This window comes from Erithacus rubecula (genome assembly GCF_903797595.1).
Source record: "Erithacus rubecula genome assembly, chromosome: 26".
Classification (NCBI taxonomy): domain Eukaryota; kingdom Metazoa; phylum Chordata; class Aves; order Passeriformes; family Muscicapidae; genus Erithacus; species Erithacus rubecula.
This window is the reverse complement of record NC_136678.1, coordinates 3,524,090-3,542,826: the sequence shown is the minus strand read 5'-3', so window position 1 is coordinate 3,542,826 and position 18,737 is coordinate 3,524,090. Positions and strand designations below refer to the sequence as shown.

General features: G+C 53.6%; 1 protein-coding gene across 1 annotated transcript; it reads right to left on the bottom strand.

Moving 5' to 3' along the window:
• Positions 1–2,449: 2,449 nt before the first annotated feature.
• On the bottom strand, positions 2,450–14,552 carry LEMD2 (LEM domain nuclear envelope protein 2). The gene is made up of 9 exons (XM_079327043.1): positions 13,090–14,552; positions 11,990–12,030; positions 10,892–10,967; positions 9,633–9,709; positions 8,909–8,988; positions 6,360–6,505; positions 5,390–5,491; positions 5,200–5,302; positions 2,450–4,177 (listed from the first exon to the last, which is right to left on the bottom strand). The coding sequence occupies exons 1-9, from the start codon at positions 14,537–14,539 to the stop codon at positions 4,027–4,029; spliced, it is 2,226 nt and encodes a 741-aa protein (XP_079183169.1). The 5' UTR covers positions 14,540–14,552; the 3' UTR covers positions 2,450–4,026.
• Positions 14,553–18,737: the final 4,185 nt, after the last annotated feature.

Below are 18,737 nucleotides of genomic sequence, written 5' to 3'. Positions count from 1 at the left end.
AGCCTCCTGCACCCCCAGAAAATGGGACCCGTGTGTTTTTCAGGGAATCACCGGGAACACCCAGCCTGGGCAGCACCCAGGACAAGGAGGGGTCGGTGCCCACTCCTCACTCCCAGTCCCCAGCAGGAGCCTGAGGATTTCTGCACAGCCATGCCCAGGGAATTTCCAGGGGTGAATGCCAGGCAAGAAAAAAAATCACAGTTAGGAAAAGGAGTGGTGGATGTGGAAATTCCCCCAGGGAAATGGGAATTCCTGGAGGGGGAAACCAGGCTCAGGAGAAGCAGAGGGATCAAGCAGAGGTGGGGGCAGAGGCTGAGATTAAGGACAAGGATGAAAGAAAGACCCAGATTACCAAGGCCTGGCTTCACCTTGCTTCATGCTACAATCTGAGCTCAGGAAAACACTTCTTTATTTGTTTCTTTTTTATTAGGCTGATTTCTGAAGGAGAAAGAGCTGATCTGAGCACTCTGCACAGCCACACTTGGGTTTCTGCTTCCTCTTCTCCTGTCCCCCGAGTCCAACTGAGTTTCCTCCTCCCTCTCCAGGGCAGGGCAGGCTCCAGCCCAGCTCCTCTCCCCGTGCCCAGCAGGTCCTGACATCCCTGCACTTGTTCTGTCCCTCACTCTCAGCTCCAACAGCCCCCAAAGGGCAGCCAGGCTCCAAACGTGCCAGGCTGTCAATGCAGCCAGCCCAGGGCTGGTCAGGAGGGGCCAGGCTCATGCTGGGGGTCCCTGGGGCTCAGTGAGAGCAGCCAGGTGTGCCCTGGGACACCAGCACAGCCCCCCTGGCAGAGCCCACCCTCCATCCTGCCAAAGCTCACCTTTCATCCTGGCAATGCCCACCTGGCAATGCCCACCTGGCAATGCCCACCTTCCCCATGGCAGAGCCCACTTCCCATTCAGGCAAAGCCCATATTTCATCCCATATTTCATTAATCATTTCATATTTCCATTGTAGAAAAGCCCATCTTTCCCTGGCAGTGGATAGACAGATGAGGGATGGATGGATGGATGGATGGATGGATGGATGGATGGATGGATGGATGGATGGATGGATGGATGGATGGATGGATGTGTGGATGATGGATGGATGGATGGATGGATGGATGGATGGATGGATGGATGGATGGATGGATGGATGGATGGATGGATGGATGGATGTGTGGATGATGGATGGATGGATGGATGGGTGGATGGATGGATGGGTGGATGATGGATGGATGTATGATGGATGGATGGACGGATGGATGGACGGATGGATGGATGGATGGATGGATGGACGGATGGATGGACGGATGGATGGATGGATGGATGGATGGGTGGATGATGGATGGATGGATGATGGATGGATGATGGATGGATGGATGGACGGACGGATGGATGGATGGATGGGTGGATGATAGATGGATGGATGATGGATGGATGGATGGATGGATGGATGGATGGATGGATGGATGGATGGATGATGGATGGATGGATGGATGGATGATGGATGGATGGATGGATGGATGATGGATGGACGGATGGACGGATGGACGGATGGATGGGGCTGTGCTGAGGGAGCAGCTCCAGGCAGGACTCACTCCCTGTCCCTATGCCCATCCCCCCCAGCTCCCCTGGACATTCCCAGGGCTGGCCCCATGCCCTGACTCCCTGCCCATCCATAGGTGCAGCATCAGCTGTCGTGTCAGCAGCACCAACATCCTGTGGGAAGGGCTTTAAATGGAAGCAGGAGAGGAAAAGGCAAAGAGCTGCTTTAGTTGGGCCACGTTTGCCTCCTGACAGGGAGGGCACACAACTGCTCCACTGGAGAAGCTATTTATAGAAATGTGGTTAATTATAGAAATTTACTTAGCAAGAAATTGGGAGAGGGCCCTCAGCAGCTCTGCTTGGGAGGGGGACAGAACCTGCTTTTCCCAGGAAAACTGCTGGCACTGCTGGAATTGCCAGTGCAGTCTGGATGGAATGGGGCTGCTCTGCCCTGGGGGGAGGAGGTGGAACAGGGGACACGTGGGGGTGACAGTCACAGACAGACAGACAGACAGCAGCCCCTGGCACACAGAATGGCTGCAAGCAGCACCATTTCCTAACCTGGAATGGATTCCAGCTGTAACTTAGCAACCTCACCTGGGTAAGAGCATCCCACCAGGAACGTGGGATCTGAGGAGAATCAGCCTTGCACTGATTCCCTTCTGCTCCCAAAGCTCAACAGCAACTGCAGCTCCTGCTGGCCACAGAGCCACCCCCTTCCTGTGCCACTGGAAATCCCCTCTGCCACCCAGAGCCACAGGAAGAGATGAATTAATCCAGTGTGAGTCACCCCTTTCCCCAGCAGTGGGGAAACCACTCCTGCCACACCCCAGAACCTGAGAGAAGCAGGAACTCGACCTGATCCAAACTAAAGCACTTGGGACAGTCTGTGATGCCTGAGCACAAATAAAAGTAGTAAATTATTGATAATAAATTTATTTTTGATATTGATTGTTTACAGAGCTAAATGGAACATAGAAACAGCACCAAGCCATTGAAGTTTGTTCTACAAAAACCAGGTTTAATACAAAAGGATGACAGCAATGCCTGACTCTGCACTTCTGGACGGTTAAAAAAGCTCACCCAAACCCCAGCAAGAGTTTAAAAAGGTTTAAGAACAGAGGCACCAGTGTTTGAGAGAATTTCTCTGGCAGCAGTGATGATCTTGACACATTTAGGAAGAATCAAGGTTGCCTTTATTACAGTGCAAGGGCTGGTCTTTGCCTCCAAGAGCTGTTGAGTCGTCTGCCCAAACACTCACACCCCAAAATTTGGGGTCAGAGCCACCTCCATGCAGGATGTTCCCCATTTCATGGGAATGGGAGAGCTCTGCTCCATCCCTGGTGCCCAGAGCTGCAGACTCCAGGTGAGCAGGCACAAGGAACACACCTGGAAGTGGCACCACCTGCAATCCAGGAGAACATCCAGGGGCTGCAGGGCTCAAAGCACTGCTGGCTTCACTCTGCAAAGGGTTTGGGTCCTGCAGCCTCAGGAGCTGCTGCAGAGCCCAGGGAAGAGCAGAGCAGCAGCTCCTGTGTGCTGCCACACACTGGTGCCATTTCCTGGGAAACAAACATTCCTCTGCTGGACAGAAAGAGAAGCTGAAGTAACCAAGTGATTACAGACACGAGATACAATGCAGCAGGGCTGGGATGGAGCCAGGCTGCTCCTGGGAGCCTCGGGGGGCTGCAGGAGCAGCACCAGCCCCAGAGCTCTGACACAAACACAGACACTGCAGCTGCCCAGCTCAAACACCAACAGAGCCCTCCTGCAGCCACAGAAAAGCACCTTTAGAAGCTTCCTATATCCTTTATTTTCCACCCAAATCCCTCCCCCCATATGCCCCCAGAAAATAATAAAGCACACAGACTGCAGACTTACAAGTGTAACAGGGTCACAAACTCTCCTCCAGCACCCCCAGCCCAGCCCAAACCACCAAGGCACGTCAGGCTCCCCCCTCTCTCCAGGCCCAGCTTCCCCCAGTTCCCCCTCTCCCCAATTTTGGATGGATGATACCAACACAAAACATTTTTCCTGGCTGGGAAGCAGCAAGTGCTTCCTCGCTGTCTTTGCACTGATTGAAACAAACACAAACAAAGACACGCCTGCACTGCCACCCTAATGTTTCCATGGGAAATGTTTCTCTTGCAGATGGGCTCTGCCACCGTTGGCCTCGGCAGAACTGAGGTGAAATGTTGCACCCCCAGCCCTGGAGAGGGGTGTGCAGTTGTTCTTTGCAGGTTGTTGTTTGCTTGCCACGGGAGCCAGGTCTCTGTGGAAGGCTCACTTTGGTGCAATTCCAGCTTCCCACCAGCTCAAGCCCATCTTCTTTCCAAGCCAGTATTGCCCTGAACGTTTGTTGTTTGGAGAGTTTCAGCAGTGAGAGCAAACAGAGCCGTGCAAATCCAACCCTCAGGCCAGGCCCTGCTCCTCCCACCTGAGCCCTGCACAGGCTCCACGGCCCCAGCCTGACCCATGGCTGCTCCTGCTGCTGCCCTCAGTGCTCTGAGTCTGACAGGTAGGAGGGCTGAGTCCATCTCCACACCAGCATGTCCTCCCCTGCCACCCTGTGGGATTCTGTCTGGATCCTTGACTCGTTGGAGGCCAGGAAATCCACAGCTCTCTCCCACACCCTCTTCATCTTTTTTCTGCAAGGAACAGCAAGAAAAGAAATGAGGATATCCCAAGCTGGTTGTGCTTCAAGTGTGCCTGTGGGTCTGGCTGCCTCCTGTTCCCTGTGCAGGCATCAAACAAAAGCTGGTTTAGAGATTCCAGGCCAGGGCATGGCCACATAAATCCTGCCTGGGGGGAGGATGAGAGGCTCAGTCAGTGCCTGAATTTCTGCCTGTTTGTGCTGCAAAGGGACTCAATGAGCAAACTGCCCTCCCCTGTCCTGCACACAGAGATCTCAGCCAGGAGCACACCCTGATGTTCACCCCAGCTTTGGATCCAGCAGTTCTGAGCATCTCACACCCAGGGATGGCTCAAAGAGCTGCAGTCATCCCTTGTAGGAAAAGGAATCCTGTGTCTGATACAGAGGGAGGATGTTTTACACTTCACAGGAGGACAAGGCAGCTCCATTTAACCAAAACACAAGAAAATAACCCTGCAGAGATGGAACAAAGCACCAGGATCCAGCCCTGCAGCCCTTCAGCCCCACCACCTACAGGGTAATGACCTCAAGCACACTTCCTGTCTGAGAAAGAACCAAATCCAACCTGAGGAAACACCAAACCCAACCTGAGGAAGCCCCAAACCAAAATCATCTCAGTCCAGCTGAGATGGACACAATCACTGCAGAAGAGCCCCAATATCCTCCTGCTCAGCTCATGGGAATTGCTCTGGTCTGGTTTGGAGAGCCTGGGATGGCTGGGAAAGGGGACACCTGATGCTCCAGGTTCAAGCAAACCAAACCAAACCAAACCCAACCCAACCCAGGCACTGATGGACAGAACAAAACCACACCACAAGTGACAACACACCTGTGGCACTGCACAGGCAGCAGCCCCAGGGCTGCCACACTGACCTGCAGCCTGAGCTGTGTCCAAGCTTTCCCCAACCCAAAGGCTGCAGCCTCATGCTGCAGAGCAGCTCCAGGGATGCATTTTGGAGCTGTGCTGAGTCCCCTCCTGCTGCTTCCAGCCCTGCAGAGTGCCCAGAACCAGCTCACCTGCTCTGAGGAGGGATCAGGCTGTCCCTGACGTGGAAGATGCCGACGTAGGGGTAACGCTCCAGATTCCGCTCCCACTCCTTGTAGTGGTCCTGGACAACAGCTGGGGGTGGGGGGACACAGAGTGAGGGCTGAGCCTGCAGGAGCAGAGCAGGGATCCCACAGCTCCCACAGCTCCCTCAGCTCCTACCTATGATCTTCTTCACCATGTCATACATGGCTTGTTCCTCCTCCTCCATCTTCCGCCAGCGGTACCGGAGGTAGAGCAGGATCCCCCAAAGGGTTATCAGACCTGGGGGAATAAAAACAAAGGGAATTCAGGGACTCACAGCTGTCTGCTGGCTGGATGCAGTTTAGTTCTGACATTGTGAGCCTGTTTGGAATTGAATCCCAGTGATTCACCCCCTGGGTGCTGCCCCCAGCACCTGTGGCTGTGGGATGAGGTGAAAGCCTCAGCATGGAGCTGCCCTCACACAAGAAACCTCAGCACAACCACAGAGCCCCAGTTCTGCAAATCCCAGAGGCCTCCCCCACCAGGATCACTCTGGAAAACTGTCAGGTTTCACTGCTTCATGGAGAGCTGCTGGGCAGAGAAATAAAGCCTGGGGCTCCAGAGGCAGCCCAAAATGCAGGAGATGTGTATGGAAGGTTTAGTACTTCCATTGCCCCCAGAAGGACTTCAGTGTCTGCAATAAACAGAAGTGTCCCTTGTCACCCCCTCCCTGTCAGGCTGGATTAGAAGCTCCTGCAGTCACACAGCTCTCGTTATCACCTTGCTGGGTAAAACCCCTGTCTCAGCTGAGGCGTGACAGACTATTCCAATAAAACCTCCAACCCTGAAATGCTACAAGTCATCATTAAAGAGGCAGGAGGACTTGGGAGCTTAGAGCAAGAAAAAAAGAAAAACTGACTCCTTAAGGTAAGTTAACACACTTATTCTGCAGCCCATAATAATGGGCACTTGAGGAATACCCAGAGAGCTCATCAGCTGCCTGATTTAAAGCAACTTTTAAGCACTCACAGCACAAGAGGAGGGCTGTGGGTCTCCTGTGCTGCCAGAACAAAGGTTAATTAGACATTAACTCATCAGCAGATTTCTTTCACCTCAGTTAGGCATTTCCCCTGGCTGAGGAATGTGTGATCACAGGGGAGCCACTCACCCCAGAAGAACAGGAAGACGTTGGTGATGGCCGTGAGCACGGCCCGGCGGAAGCGGCAGCCCAGCCCCATCTGGGGGTGAGCAGATTCCAGGCAGAACACTTCCTCCACACTGGAAACTGGCTCTGACATGTCCCTGCCTTTCAACCTGAGAGGAAGAGGCAGAAAATCTCACTGAAGAGAGCAGGCTGCAACTGCAGTCTTTAATCAAACTGCAGATGCAGCAGGAAATGTCCCCAGAGCCAGCACAGCCTCCTGCCACATTTGGGGACTGGCTGAGCTGGGACTGGCTCAGCCAGGGATGGCTGTGGCTTCAGGAAGCAGCAGGGCTGCAGCTCCCACTGGCACACTGAGAATCCCTGCCCTGTTCCTCTGACAGCCCCTCTCAGCGTGCACAAGATTAAACTCAGAATTGGATTCCCCCCTCCCAGCACGGAGATGGAAATGTTCCTGAGGCAGAGGCACTGCTCAGCCCCAGCAGTGGGAGCAGGAGCAGCTCAAAGAGTGACAGAGCATCAGCACAGAGCCCCCAGCCCCCCCTGCAGCACTGCTGCTCCTAAAACCAGGCTCACTCCACACTGAGCCATCCCCAGAGCTCACAGGAATCAGGGGATGCTCAGATCCAGGGGAGCTGGACCAAAGGGGACTGTAGTTTTTAAGCTCCTAATTATGAACAACCCATTAGACAAAGAGGTTTGCTCAATTTACAGCTCACAAATCACACAGAGCTCAGCCCAGTCCTGGGTTCTGCAGGAGTTTCCCACCCCTTTGGCTTATTTACAACCCAAATTCCACAGAAATATATAAAACCTGTATAGCAGAATCACCCAGTGCAAAGCTCATTTTCAGTTCTGCCTCTCAGACTAGCAACTAAAAAATAATCTCATGTAGCTAAAACTGCCAGGGGCAGGGTTTTGGGGATGCCACACCAGCTCTGGGGATGCAGAGCTGTTTGGGGACCAGCCAGCAGAGCTGCTAATTAACAAAATAAAAAGTGGGAGGATATTGTAACCCATGGCTTCTGACTGGAAATGTGCTGGAGTATAAAAATACAAGATTTAAAAACTCTGCATCCCAGCCCACCTACAAATCCAACCCTGCCCCTAAGGAAGCTGTGCCCTGTCCTGGGAATTTGCACACCCCAGGAATCAAAGCAGCAGATGCTGTCTGATCTGTGGATCACAGCAGCAGCTGCAGAAATATTTAAGAGCAAATGGAGCAGTGGGAATTCCTACAAGCCTGGCCCACCAACCCCAGCACCACGACTTGCTGCAATTCACTTAATCAGAGACACATTTAGCAACGTGAAAATGCAAACAACTGTTCAGGCTTTAGAGTCTGAGCAGACTGGAGGCAGCCCACGCTTCCCAGAGGAAGGTGATGATGGCTGCTGACTCTGGGTAACACTCTTTCTGTAGGTTATGGGCTGGCTTTGCCCTCAAAACTCAGTATTGCTGTTCTTTCTCAAGGATGGAGCCTGAAAAATGCCCCCTCAGTGTCCCAGCAGCACCCACATCAGTCAGACCATCCATTCAGGAGGAATTACTCCATGAAAAGGGTGGTCAGCACTGGCAGGGGCTGGAAAAGTGATGGAATTGCCACCTCTGGAAGTTTTCACTTGGATGTGACACTCAGTGCTCTGGTGGGGTTGTCCAGGGGGGGATCAGCCACAGGTTGGTGACCCCAGAAGGATTTTCCAGACTCAGTAATTCTGGGATTTACTGTGCTCTGTCAGACACAACCAGCACTGCAGGTATCACTCAACACCCCTTTCCCTCTCCTGCTCCTCAGGATTTGCTCCAGAGGACCCCAAAGTGTGGGTGACAGCCCCCACTGCACACAGGGCTGGCCAATAACCCCCTGCTCCAAAACTCCACAAATGCACAAACACTCTGGAGAGAGGTGATCCTGGGAAAAGTGACCAGGTGGGCAAGTTAAGGCAGAGCTGCAGGCACAGGCCCACGGGCAGGACACCAGGATCACCCCACAGGAGGCACAAACAGCCCTGAGCTCCCACTCCCATCTCACCTGCAACACATCCCTGGACACAGTGCCACAGCCTGGGCTGGGAATGAAGAGGGAGATAACTCCCCTCCTGCTGCAGGGTTTGCTTCTCCTTGGAAGTGTGCCCAGCAAGCTCTGCCACAGCCAAACCCAGCCTATCTGCTGAGAGCTCTGGGAGCTAAAGGGCACCACTGACCCTGTCAAATTCCACCCCAGCCAACACCCAGAGCCCCAACTTTGACACAGTGGGCTCCTGCTCACCCAATTCCCAAATCCCTGTGTTGCTCAGTATCATCAGATCCCCAACTTTGACACAGTGGGCTCCTGCCCACCCAATTCCCAAATCCCTGTTGCTGCTCAGTACCAGCAGATCCCTGACTTTGACACAGAAGGTTTCTGCTCACCCAATTCCCAAATCCCTGTGTTGCTCAGTATCAGCAGATCCCTGACTTTGACACAGAAGGTTTCTGCTCACCCAATTTCTAAATCCCTGTTGTTGCTCAGTATCAGCAGATCCCTGACTTTGACACAGAAGGTTTTTGCTCACCGAATTCCCAAGTCCTTGTTGCTGTTCAGTATCCAGTCCAGGGCAGCTTTAAACTTCTTTGTGGAACTGCCAGTTACATTCTGTGCAAAGGAAGCCATAAGAAGATTAGCCCTCCATTCATTTCAAATACTGACCAACATGATTTCATTACAGCAGTGGGAGAATTCACTCCACAGGGGCTGTCCCCAGGTTAATTCTTATCAGGATTCTGCAAACTGGAAGGAGAAGAACTAAGCCTGAAGGTCTGCCTGGCCTAAAGTCTTCTGACTGGGGAGATGATGCATGAAGAACTCTGTGAAATAACACCATCCCAGACTGTTAGGGCTAACCACTAAATACAACATAATCTTACTGACAGGTTACCAGGAAAGAAATGGAATGCTGGATCAGAGCAGTCTGTCTCCTGACACTCTGCAGCAGAGAAAAATCCTTCTTCAGCCCAGCCCTCAATCCAGGGAAATTTCTGGTTGCACAAGACTGATGGCTCCAGTGAAACAACAAACCATTAAGATTTACAGGGGGTGAATCAGAGATGGAAGAGAAAATGATTTTCAGAAGAACTGCTGAGAACAGGACTGGCCAAAGGGGAAGCAAGAGATAGGGGAGGGAATCAAAGCAGGATGAGGAAGCAAAATGGATGGTGAATTGTTTTAGTGTCTATTATTTATTGCTTTATAAAAGACTAAGCACTGGGTTATAACAAAGCTGCTCAGAGCCCACTCACCAGCACGTGATCCTTTGCCTCACTAATCCAAATGCATTTGCTTTTTAGGTTCTCAGGGTTTCCACATTCAAAATTACCTGGTAAGAAAAGTCAAATAGAAAAATTATGTTTGTAAAAAAGCCCTTGAAGAGTTTAGAACCAGGCTCTGAATGCACACCAAGAAATTCTCTCCTTTCCAATCAGCCCCAGCCCTGAGCAAAATGATTCCAGGGTGAGATTTATATTGCAGGCAGATCAGATTATGACTATTAATAAAATGCTCAGCCACTGCATGGAGGTTGGATAAAGGCAATCAAACCTCTCACTTCAGAGCTGCTGCTGCTGGATAAGGGCAATCAAAGCTGACACTTCAGAGCTGCTGAACACACAATGAGGGGGAAAAGTATTGCTCCTGCCCCTTGCAGAGCACAGCAGCCCAGCTGCCACCAGGTATCAGGTGTGGAGCTAATGATCAGTGGTGCAAATGCCTCCAAGGAGCTGAAATCACAGCTCTGCCTCTAACCCAGGCAGAGAAATGCTGGCAAGGCACTAAATCCTCTAAATCTTGCCTCACCAAGTTGACTAAACAAATGTGCTAAGTAAATCTAGTGGAAATCCAAAGTTAGATTTGAAAAGATTTAAGAATTCTGTGCAGCTTCAGTATCCAAAGGCTTCAGCCTTGAGGTCTGAAATGCAGAAAATGGAACTGAAACCCTTTTACTGATCAGCACTGCTGTGAATCCTGCTGAACAAGTCCCTGCTCAGACAGTGGATTTCTAGCAGCATGCTCCACCTAAAATACCAGTATGGGGTGGATTTATTCCTGGAGTAGGGACTGTGCTGGGTCAGCTCCTCATCTCAGAGAACCTGTCCCACTCTGTGGTGAGGAAAAGGAGAGGCACTCACACATCTGCCACCACATTTCAGCAGAAATTACAATTTCTTAGGTCACCTCATGTGTAAGAACACATCAGCTTACACTCCTGGCTCTATCTTGAAGACAATTTCAAGCTGTTGGTAGAAAAGAATAACAAACCCAACCAATCCTACCTGAAACTCCCAACACTTCAAGTACAAACAAAGCCCACTCACCCGGGTAGGGTGACAGGACTGCATTAGCCAAGCAGCACTCAGAATAAAAATAAACCTCTCTTTCCTTGTTTTCCTATTCCCTGGAACTGCCTGCTCCAAAAAACCTCTTCAGGATGTGGCAGAAAGCAGCAGGGCTGGGAGAGGCAGCTCCTGCAGGTCAGCAGGGCTGGGGAGGGGCTGGCACTCACCTGCCTGCACAGACAGGTAATTGTAGAGCTCATGCAGCACAGCCATGGTCACATCCTTGTGCTTGGCCTGGCAGAACTGCAGGGCACAGACAGGGACACACATCAGCATGGGGACATGGGGACAGTGGGAGTGCAGCTCCAGACAGCCACAGCACCACCAGCTCCACCCAAACCTCCTCAGCAGAGAACATCCCACACACAGGTGACACAGAGCATCTTCTCACTGCCCAGAGGAACTGGGTGAGTTTTAAGGTCCCTTCCCACCCAAACCAGTTTGGGATTCTGGGATTTTATAAAGTGCTACCAACCCCCAGGCCAGGCTGCAGCACCAGCCTCAGACCCACCTCCAGAACCCCCCAGCCCAGCAGAACCCAGAATCCAACAGGAAACCTGCTCCCTGCTCCTCATGGAATTTTTGGGTTGGGAGGGACCTTTAAAGCTCACCCAGCTCCACCCCAACACCTTCCCCTGTCCCAGGCTGCTCCAACCTGGCCCTGGGCACTTCCAGGGATGGGGCAGCCACAGCTTCCCTGGGAATCCCAGCCCAGCCCCTCCCCACACTCACAGAGAGGGAATTATTCCCAAAATCCCATCCAAACCAGCACATGGAATCCTGGAATGGTTTGGGTTGGAAGGGATCATCCAATCCCATTATCCCAGGCTGCATTTTATCCACATCCAACCCAGCCTTGGGAACTTCCAGGGATGGGGCAGCCCCAGCTTTTCCAAAAATCCATCCTGACAGGGAGCAGGGCTGTGCAGGAACTCCACAGTGGAGCTCAGGGAATTAGCTGGATTACATCTTGTACTGTTAAAGCTGAAAACAGCTTTATTGCAAACCAATACCACTGCTGGTACAACTGTTAAAAAGAAATTGATTCACATAATTGGGAATTTAAATTTTTATCTTTTAGAGTCTCATACACACTCCTAACTTAATCTGGCCCATTAATTCCAACTCATCAAGTCCCAATTTTTCTGTAAAACGATAGAATTAATCATTTTACAGTGATACTGTTATGGGTGGAATTGAATACCTGGAATAATCACTGTTCTGTGAGAGCTCACAAGATTGAGGATAAATAAATAAATGCTTACATCATCCGTGTTTTTGTCACAATCCACAGGCAAGAGATTAACTAGGAAAGAGAAGAGGGTGAGTTAGCTGGCTGCAAACAAGAGCTCTGATCAAGAAAATAATTATCTTTTTAAAAGCAGGCTCAACTTAAAGGTTCTGCTGTTGCTCATCTCCCCCTGGCAGCACCTGGAGATGCAAACAGCCCCTCCAGGAGCTGCTCTGGGAGGAAAAACACACCAAGGATGGAGCTGATCAATGTCCTCAGCTGGGGAGTGAAAACTTTCAGCAGCTCCTGTTTGAGGAGAAGCTTCAGGCTGATCTTTACACTCCAGTGCTGCCTCAGGTCACCTGAAACATCCCAGCACAGCCAGGGAGGGAGATGAACCCTCCTGGAGGGGGGAATTGCTCCTGCTGCACATCCCAGTGCCCTGTGCTGCCTCCACAACTCCTGTCACAGCTGCACAGGACAATCCAGTGACAATGGGCAGTTTTATTTTGGGAATGCAGCAGCTTTCCCAGCCCACACCAAGGGCACAGTGTGCCCAGCCTCAGGAGCAGCACCTTCCCCAAACAGCCCCAAAACTCTTCTTTGTTCAGCTCAAAGCTTGAAATATCCCCATTTCCAGCTGTTCCAGCTGGGGAACTCTGCTTTAAAAACCGGCTGCTGGGGAAACCCCTTTTCATTTCTCACTGAAAAAGAAACTGCCACACCTTAAGTGCTGAATTAAAGTGCTGCACTTCCCCCTTGGACAGAATAAAGGCTGGGAAGGGCAGTGCTGGCAGAGGGAACATCAAAAACACATCCCAGGTGCTGCACAGACATCGTGTCACATTGTAAAATCCATCCTTGGCCCAGCAGGAATCCATAAAATCCATCCTTGGCCCAGCAGGAATGGCACTCCACATAAACCCCATGGTTCTGAGGGAGTGAAGGCCAAACTCGTTTGGAAAAAACAAACTTTTGATTTGCCTCCCATGCCTTACAAGGTTTCCCATAGGAAAGTGGAGATAGGAAGAGGGACAGAAACAGGTAATGGCAGTGAGGATGATAAATGTGAAAGGGAAAGCAGGACAAAAGGTAAGGAACGAAGTTAAATGAAAATTAAACCAGTGCACGTACATGTCTCCTCTGTCCCGTCCAGCCAGCCTGACCCAGCCATCTTCACCACCAGGATGCCCAGAAAAATGAGGAGCAGCACCAAGCTGGCGAGGCACAGGAACTGGGACAGGTAATACTCCAAACCTTTCCTCCTGCCCTCCTGCTGCTGCCTGGGCGCCGAGCGCAGCAGGGCCGAGCGCGGGGTCACTGCCTGGCCCCCATCGCTGGCCGCTCGCCACGGGAAGCGCCGGATCAGCCCCCCAGCCCTGCTGCCCGCCTCCTGCTCGGCCTCCCTCCCAATGCTGCTCGCCAGCTCCTCCTTGCCTCTCCTGAAGAAGCTGCTGAACCTCCCCGGGGCGGCTGAGGAGCCCCACTGGGTGCTGGGGGTCACCTCGCTCTCCTTTCTCCACCAGGTGTTGGAGGAGAGTCCCTTCCTCTCTGCGGCCGCACCCCGGGAGCTCTGCACCCCAATTCCGCCTCCCGATGTCCCCCAGTGGCTCCTGGGCTTCTCCTCGCTGGGAAGGGGTTTGGGGGCTGCCGAGGAGCCCCAGTAGGGTGTGGAGCTCAGCCCCCCCAGCCCATCCAAGCCCGAGGCAGCCCGGCTGCCGAGCCCCCCGCTCCTCTCTGCCGCGGGGCTCCACTGCGATGTGGAGTTGGAGCCCCGGAACCTGTCCAGGGTGGGTCTCAGGCCACTGCTGAGCCCCCCGCTCCTCTCTGAGGCGCCCCACTGCAGCGAAGAGCCCCGAAAGCCATCCAGGGTGGCCCCCAGCCCCTGGCTGAGCCCCCGGCCGTGCTCTGCCGCGTCTCTGGATGTGTCCCAGGGGGACGCAGAGCTCATTCCCCCGGCCCTGTCCGCCCCCAGCCCCCCGCTCCTCTCTATGGACGTGTCCCACTGCGAGGGGGAGCCGAACCCCCCGTGCCCGGCCAGGGACGCCCCCAGCCCACCGCCCCCTCTCTGCACAGTCGTCCCCCACTGCTCGGAAGGGCTCAGCCTCCCGAGGTTGTCCCGGGACAAGCCGCCCTCAGCCCTGGCGCCTCCGCCGCGGCCCGGCGGGGATCCCCGCGGGTCCCCCCAGGCCTGCCCGCCGCTCTCTCCCGACGGCCCCCAGCGGGACGCGGGCGGCCGCCCCACTTCCTCCTCCTCTTCCTCCTCCTCATCCTCCTCCTCACTCTCACGGGCGGCCCCGCCGGTGAAGCCGGAGCGCTGCCGCGAGGGCGAGGCCTGCGGCGGCCCTGCGGAAGAGCGGCCCGGGCTGGGCGGCGCGGTGCGGCCGCTGCGCCGGGCCGCCGCCACCTCGGCCCGCAGGCAGCCCAGCTTCTTGATGTAGACCTTGCGGGTGGTGGCGGTGATGGGCCCCGGGCGGTAGCCGAGCGCCAGCAGCTCCTTGCGGAGCTCCGCGTCCGTCAGCTCCGCCATGGCCGCGCCAGGCCCCGCCGGAAGCGCCCCGCGGGCGGGAAGCGGCGCCGCCATCTTGGGAGGGGCCCCGCGCGCCCCTGGCGCCGCCATCTTGGGGAGGGCGCGGGGCGTGTGGGGAAAGGGCGCGGGGCGGGCGCCATGTTGAGAAGGTCAGGGACGGTGTGGGCTCCCGCCGTGCCCTGAGGGAGCGGCAGCTCTGCTCCCTGAGGACCCGGGAAAAAGGGGAGAAATGGGGAAAACAAACGGCAGAAACTGCCTCATCTGCGGCATGAGCTGGTCTCCATGAAGGGTTGGCCCCATCGCTGTGTGGGGATGCTCCTGGAGCAGCTCCTGCCTCACTCACCCCCAGTGAGTTCCGACACTTTTAGGACCATTCTCCCAAGAAAATCCTTTTCCCACCCACCTGCCACCCCCACACGCATTTCCATCATCTGAGCTCTGCCAGAACCTCAGGCAGGGCCAGGATCCACATCCATGAAATATTTCCCGAGAAGGGGGGTCCCTCCACCCCCCACACCTAAAACAGCAAACCCAAGCAGCGACTTGTAAATTTATTTTGGCACGGCTGTGATGAACAGTAATTGCTTTTTCCTGCCGCCGCCGCTAAAGAAAGCGATGAAAGCGGCTGAAATACGGTGGGGTAATGTCGGAATTTAATTAAAGGAAATGGAGCAGCGGTGCTGGAGGTGCTGAGGGCTGGTGTGTGCTGGGTGAGGTGATGGATGTGTGACACTGGTGACAGATGTGTCACACTGGTGACAAATGTGACACTGCAGTGAGGGACACGCCGTGGTCCCTCGGGAATGGCACTGTGGGGAGAGGGACATAAATCCCGACATAAATCACAGAATCCCAGAGGCAAAGAGGGTGGAAAATCCCTCCAGCGCCATTGTGAGCGATGCCCACTCCAGTGCCATGTCCAGTCTTCTTTGGACACCTCAGGGATGGGGACTCCAAACCTCTCTGAGCAGCCCCTTGCAATGTTTAACAATGTTTAACAATGTTTAACAACCCTTTCCATGGAGAAATTCCTCCTGATGTCCAACCTGAGATATATCCTCTTGTCCTGTCACTAATCCTTCTTTCAGGAACCCTCTTCCTTAGCAAGTCCCCAAAGCTCATCTTGCTTTTCTCAATTTATCCAAGGAAGCAGCAACAAGATGCTGAGATTTGTTTGTCAGGTTGGCAGCAGCAAATACATCCTCAGCAGAGGCCAGGGAGCCCATTAAAAGAGCAAACTCAGCTGTGCTGGGAAGTGTGAACGTGCTAAGCTGAGCCTCCTCTCTGCTCCACTGCCAGCTCATGATGTGGAGAGGGGTCTAATGTAAATAAAAAATTCCAATTTGCTCCTCTCACACAGATCCTGTGAGCTCACAGCTCTCACTTTGCAGAAGCTCTGCCTGGACATGCAGATACGTGCTGGCTGAGCTGGTGCAAGCCTGGGAATTATATGAACACACCTTGTTCTGGAGAAAACAGCAAAAAAAGCCCAAACCCATCCTTTCAACTTTGTGATTCTGTCCAATCAGCAGAATTACCCCAGGCCCAGCAGCCTCATTGCACAATCTTTGGAGGGGAGGACATGGGATTGATGTTGGACAACTGGAGGATGGGGCAAAGCTGTGATTCCTCCTCAGGAGGAGCTTGGCAGCACCAAAGCTCAGCAGGATCAGGTTATTCTGTTCTTTGTGGAGAGAAATCCCTGCCTTCCCTGGAAGGGAAAGCAGCAGGAACAGACGTGTCAGACCCTCTATCCCCACGGGCAATCATCGTTCCCATCCCCTGCCCACAGTCCCAATGCTGAATTTGACAGTGGATTTTCTATTTTTGCAGCTCCTCCATCATCCTGGTGGCTCTGGGAGCACCGAGCGCTGCCGAGGCTGCAGATGGGCTCGGCAAAAAGCGATTTTTGGCTGGAAACAGCCAGAACTGGGAAGCTGGGAGAGCGTGGAGGGACAGCCTCCACCTTCCCTGCGAGCCCAGAAGCTGCCTCAGAGCTGCTGGCAGCAGCAGCAATGCCAGAGGAGCAGACACTGCTCCTGTTCTGGCAGCCTGAGGACAGGGCTGGTGTGAGCAGAGCCTGGGAATGCAGCACCCAAACCCTGCAGCTGAACCCTTCCAGTGCTGAACCCCACATCCCCACCCACCTCCTCATCCGTGGGTTTTGGGTGTCAGCCCTGCCCATGGCACCTGAGTGTGCCTGTTTGTCACCCTGTCACTCACAGCTGTCACCCCAGAGCTCTCATCCTGCCCGTCCTGGGGCTGCTCAGCACCTTGGGAAGTCAGAGGTGACTCCATTCCCTTCCCTCCTCTTTCCCTGCCTCTGTCCCCCTGACATGTTCATCCCACCATGGAATTCTTGTTTGGTTTCTGGAGCAGCAGATTCTTCCTGCCTGCCTGCTGGGTGCTGCTGGCTGCCAAAGCACCTTCCAGGACACGGGGAAAATGGATCTGTTCTGAAACCTGGAGATCATTTCCTTCTCACCCAGAGCCCTGACAGCCTGGAGGGGGCTGGTTGGGGTCCCTCCACCTCATTCCAGTGAAAACACTTCTGCTTCTCCTGCTCAGGCTGCTGAGGGTAGAAGGAATTTACTCCCAAAAGTTGAAGGTGTACTTTGGTGCATGTTTGGACATCACAGTTGGTGCTGCAGGACAGGCCAGGGGTTCCTGTGGTCTCTGTTACAACCTGCCATTACATCCTGAGCTCATTTATAACTGGGACAACTGGGAAGAGCCACTGGCAGAATCCATGGCTGGGGTCAATGCTGGCCCTTGCTGATGCAGCTTGTCTGGGTCCAAGGGGAAGAGCAGAGTCCTGCTGCTGGATTTCCCTCTGGAATTTTCCACAGCATCAGCCCCACCATCACCCCGGTGGGAAATGGTCCAGGAAGCAAATCCAAGAGGCTCATGTTCACTTTCCTTCTTTCCATCACTGGAAAACTTTCCTTCCTGGGTGGCTCAGGGGAGGTGTTAGCCTGGAAAACGATGGGAGTGAAGGAGCTGGGCAAGGGCACACAGGAGGGACAGCTCTGACCCACAGTGGAGCTGGGGGAGGGAGTTTGGGAGCAGTTTGCCCCTTGAGGGGGAATTCTTTGTTTTCATGTGGCAGAATTAAACCTGGAGTAAAGGTTTGGGTGTCTCTGAAGTAACAAGGCAAGAGGTGCCCTCTGAAGGGAACAGGAGTCTGACCTTGCTGCACACTGGTGTAAATGTGGCACAGCTCCCATGCCAGCTCTTGCATGGGCATCACCCTCTGCAGATGGAGCTCCTGCAGCCCAGACTGCTCTCACTCCCAGCCTAATGGAATGTGCAATTTCCCATCTCCCTCCCACTCAGAGTCATTACAGAGCTTCCACACTGCCTCAGCAAGGCTGGGAGAGCTTCCTGGAGCTGATCAGTCCCTGGACAAGGAGTGTGCCTTTGGATCAAACATTCGAGCTGTAATCCACTGCACGCTGCCTGTTCCATTATCCATTGGGAGCTCTCTCCCCTCCTGAGGGCTGCTTACAGCAGAGTGCTCTGAGGGGTGTTGTTCCAGCACAAACAGAGCTCTTGGAATGAGCTCAGTGAGAACAGAACTCCTGTTAGCTTGGGAGGATAAAATTGGATTGGAATTGGATATATTCACGTACATACCATTGATCTCATCCATCCGTACTTTACATATGTTGGATTTCCTGCTGCCAGCAGAGAGGAGTAGCTCTCAGATAAGCCAAAGGTATGGAAATGGAGAGCAGGATGTTCAAGTGGAATTAGGATTTCACCTCGGGGTGTGTTGGAGAGGCAGGAGAAAGGGCAGAGTGCTGTTCCCTCACACTGTGCCTGGCACAGCTGCTCCTCACCCTGCTGGTGGATTTACAGCACCAGGCTGATAGAAGGGTTTGGGCACAGGGAAGGGCTCCTGCATTCTCCACAGTGTGGGAATGTGCCAGAGCAGGTATCCGGGTTAGGGACATCCAGGTCCCCCCCTCATGTCACCAGTTTGGCCAGGAGATCTGGTAAAGGTTTGCCTCGGTTTCCCTCATTGCCCAAAGGGAGGGCTAAGACTTAGTACTCCTCAAAGATTGATTCCTCAGCCTTTGCCACACACTTCCACCAAATCCCAGAATCCTTGAGGCTGGAAAAACCCTTCAGGATCATTGACTCCAAGCTGTGCCAAGTCCCCACCTTGTGTCCAGCCCAGAGCACTGAGTGCCACATCCCTGACCACACTTTCCATGGAGAAATTCCTGCTGGTGTCCACACAGAACCT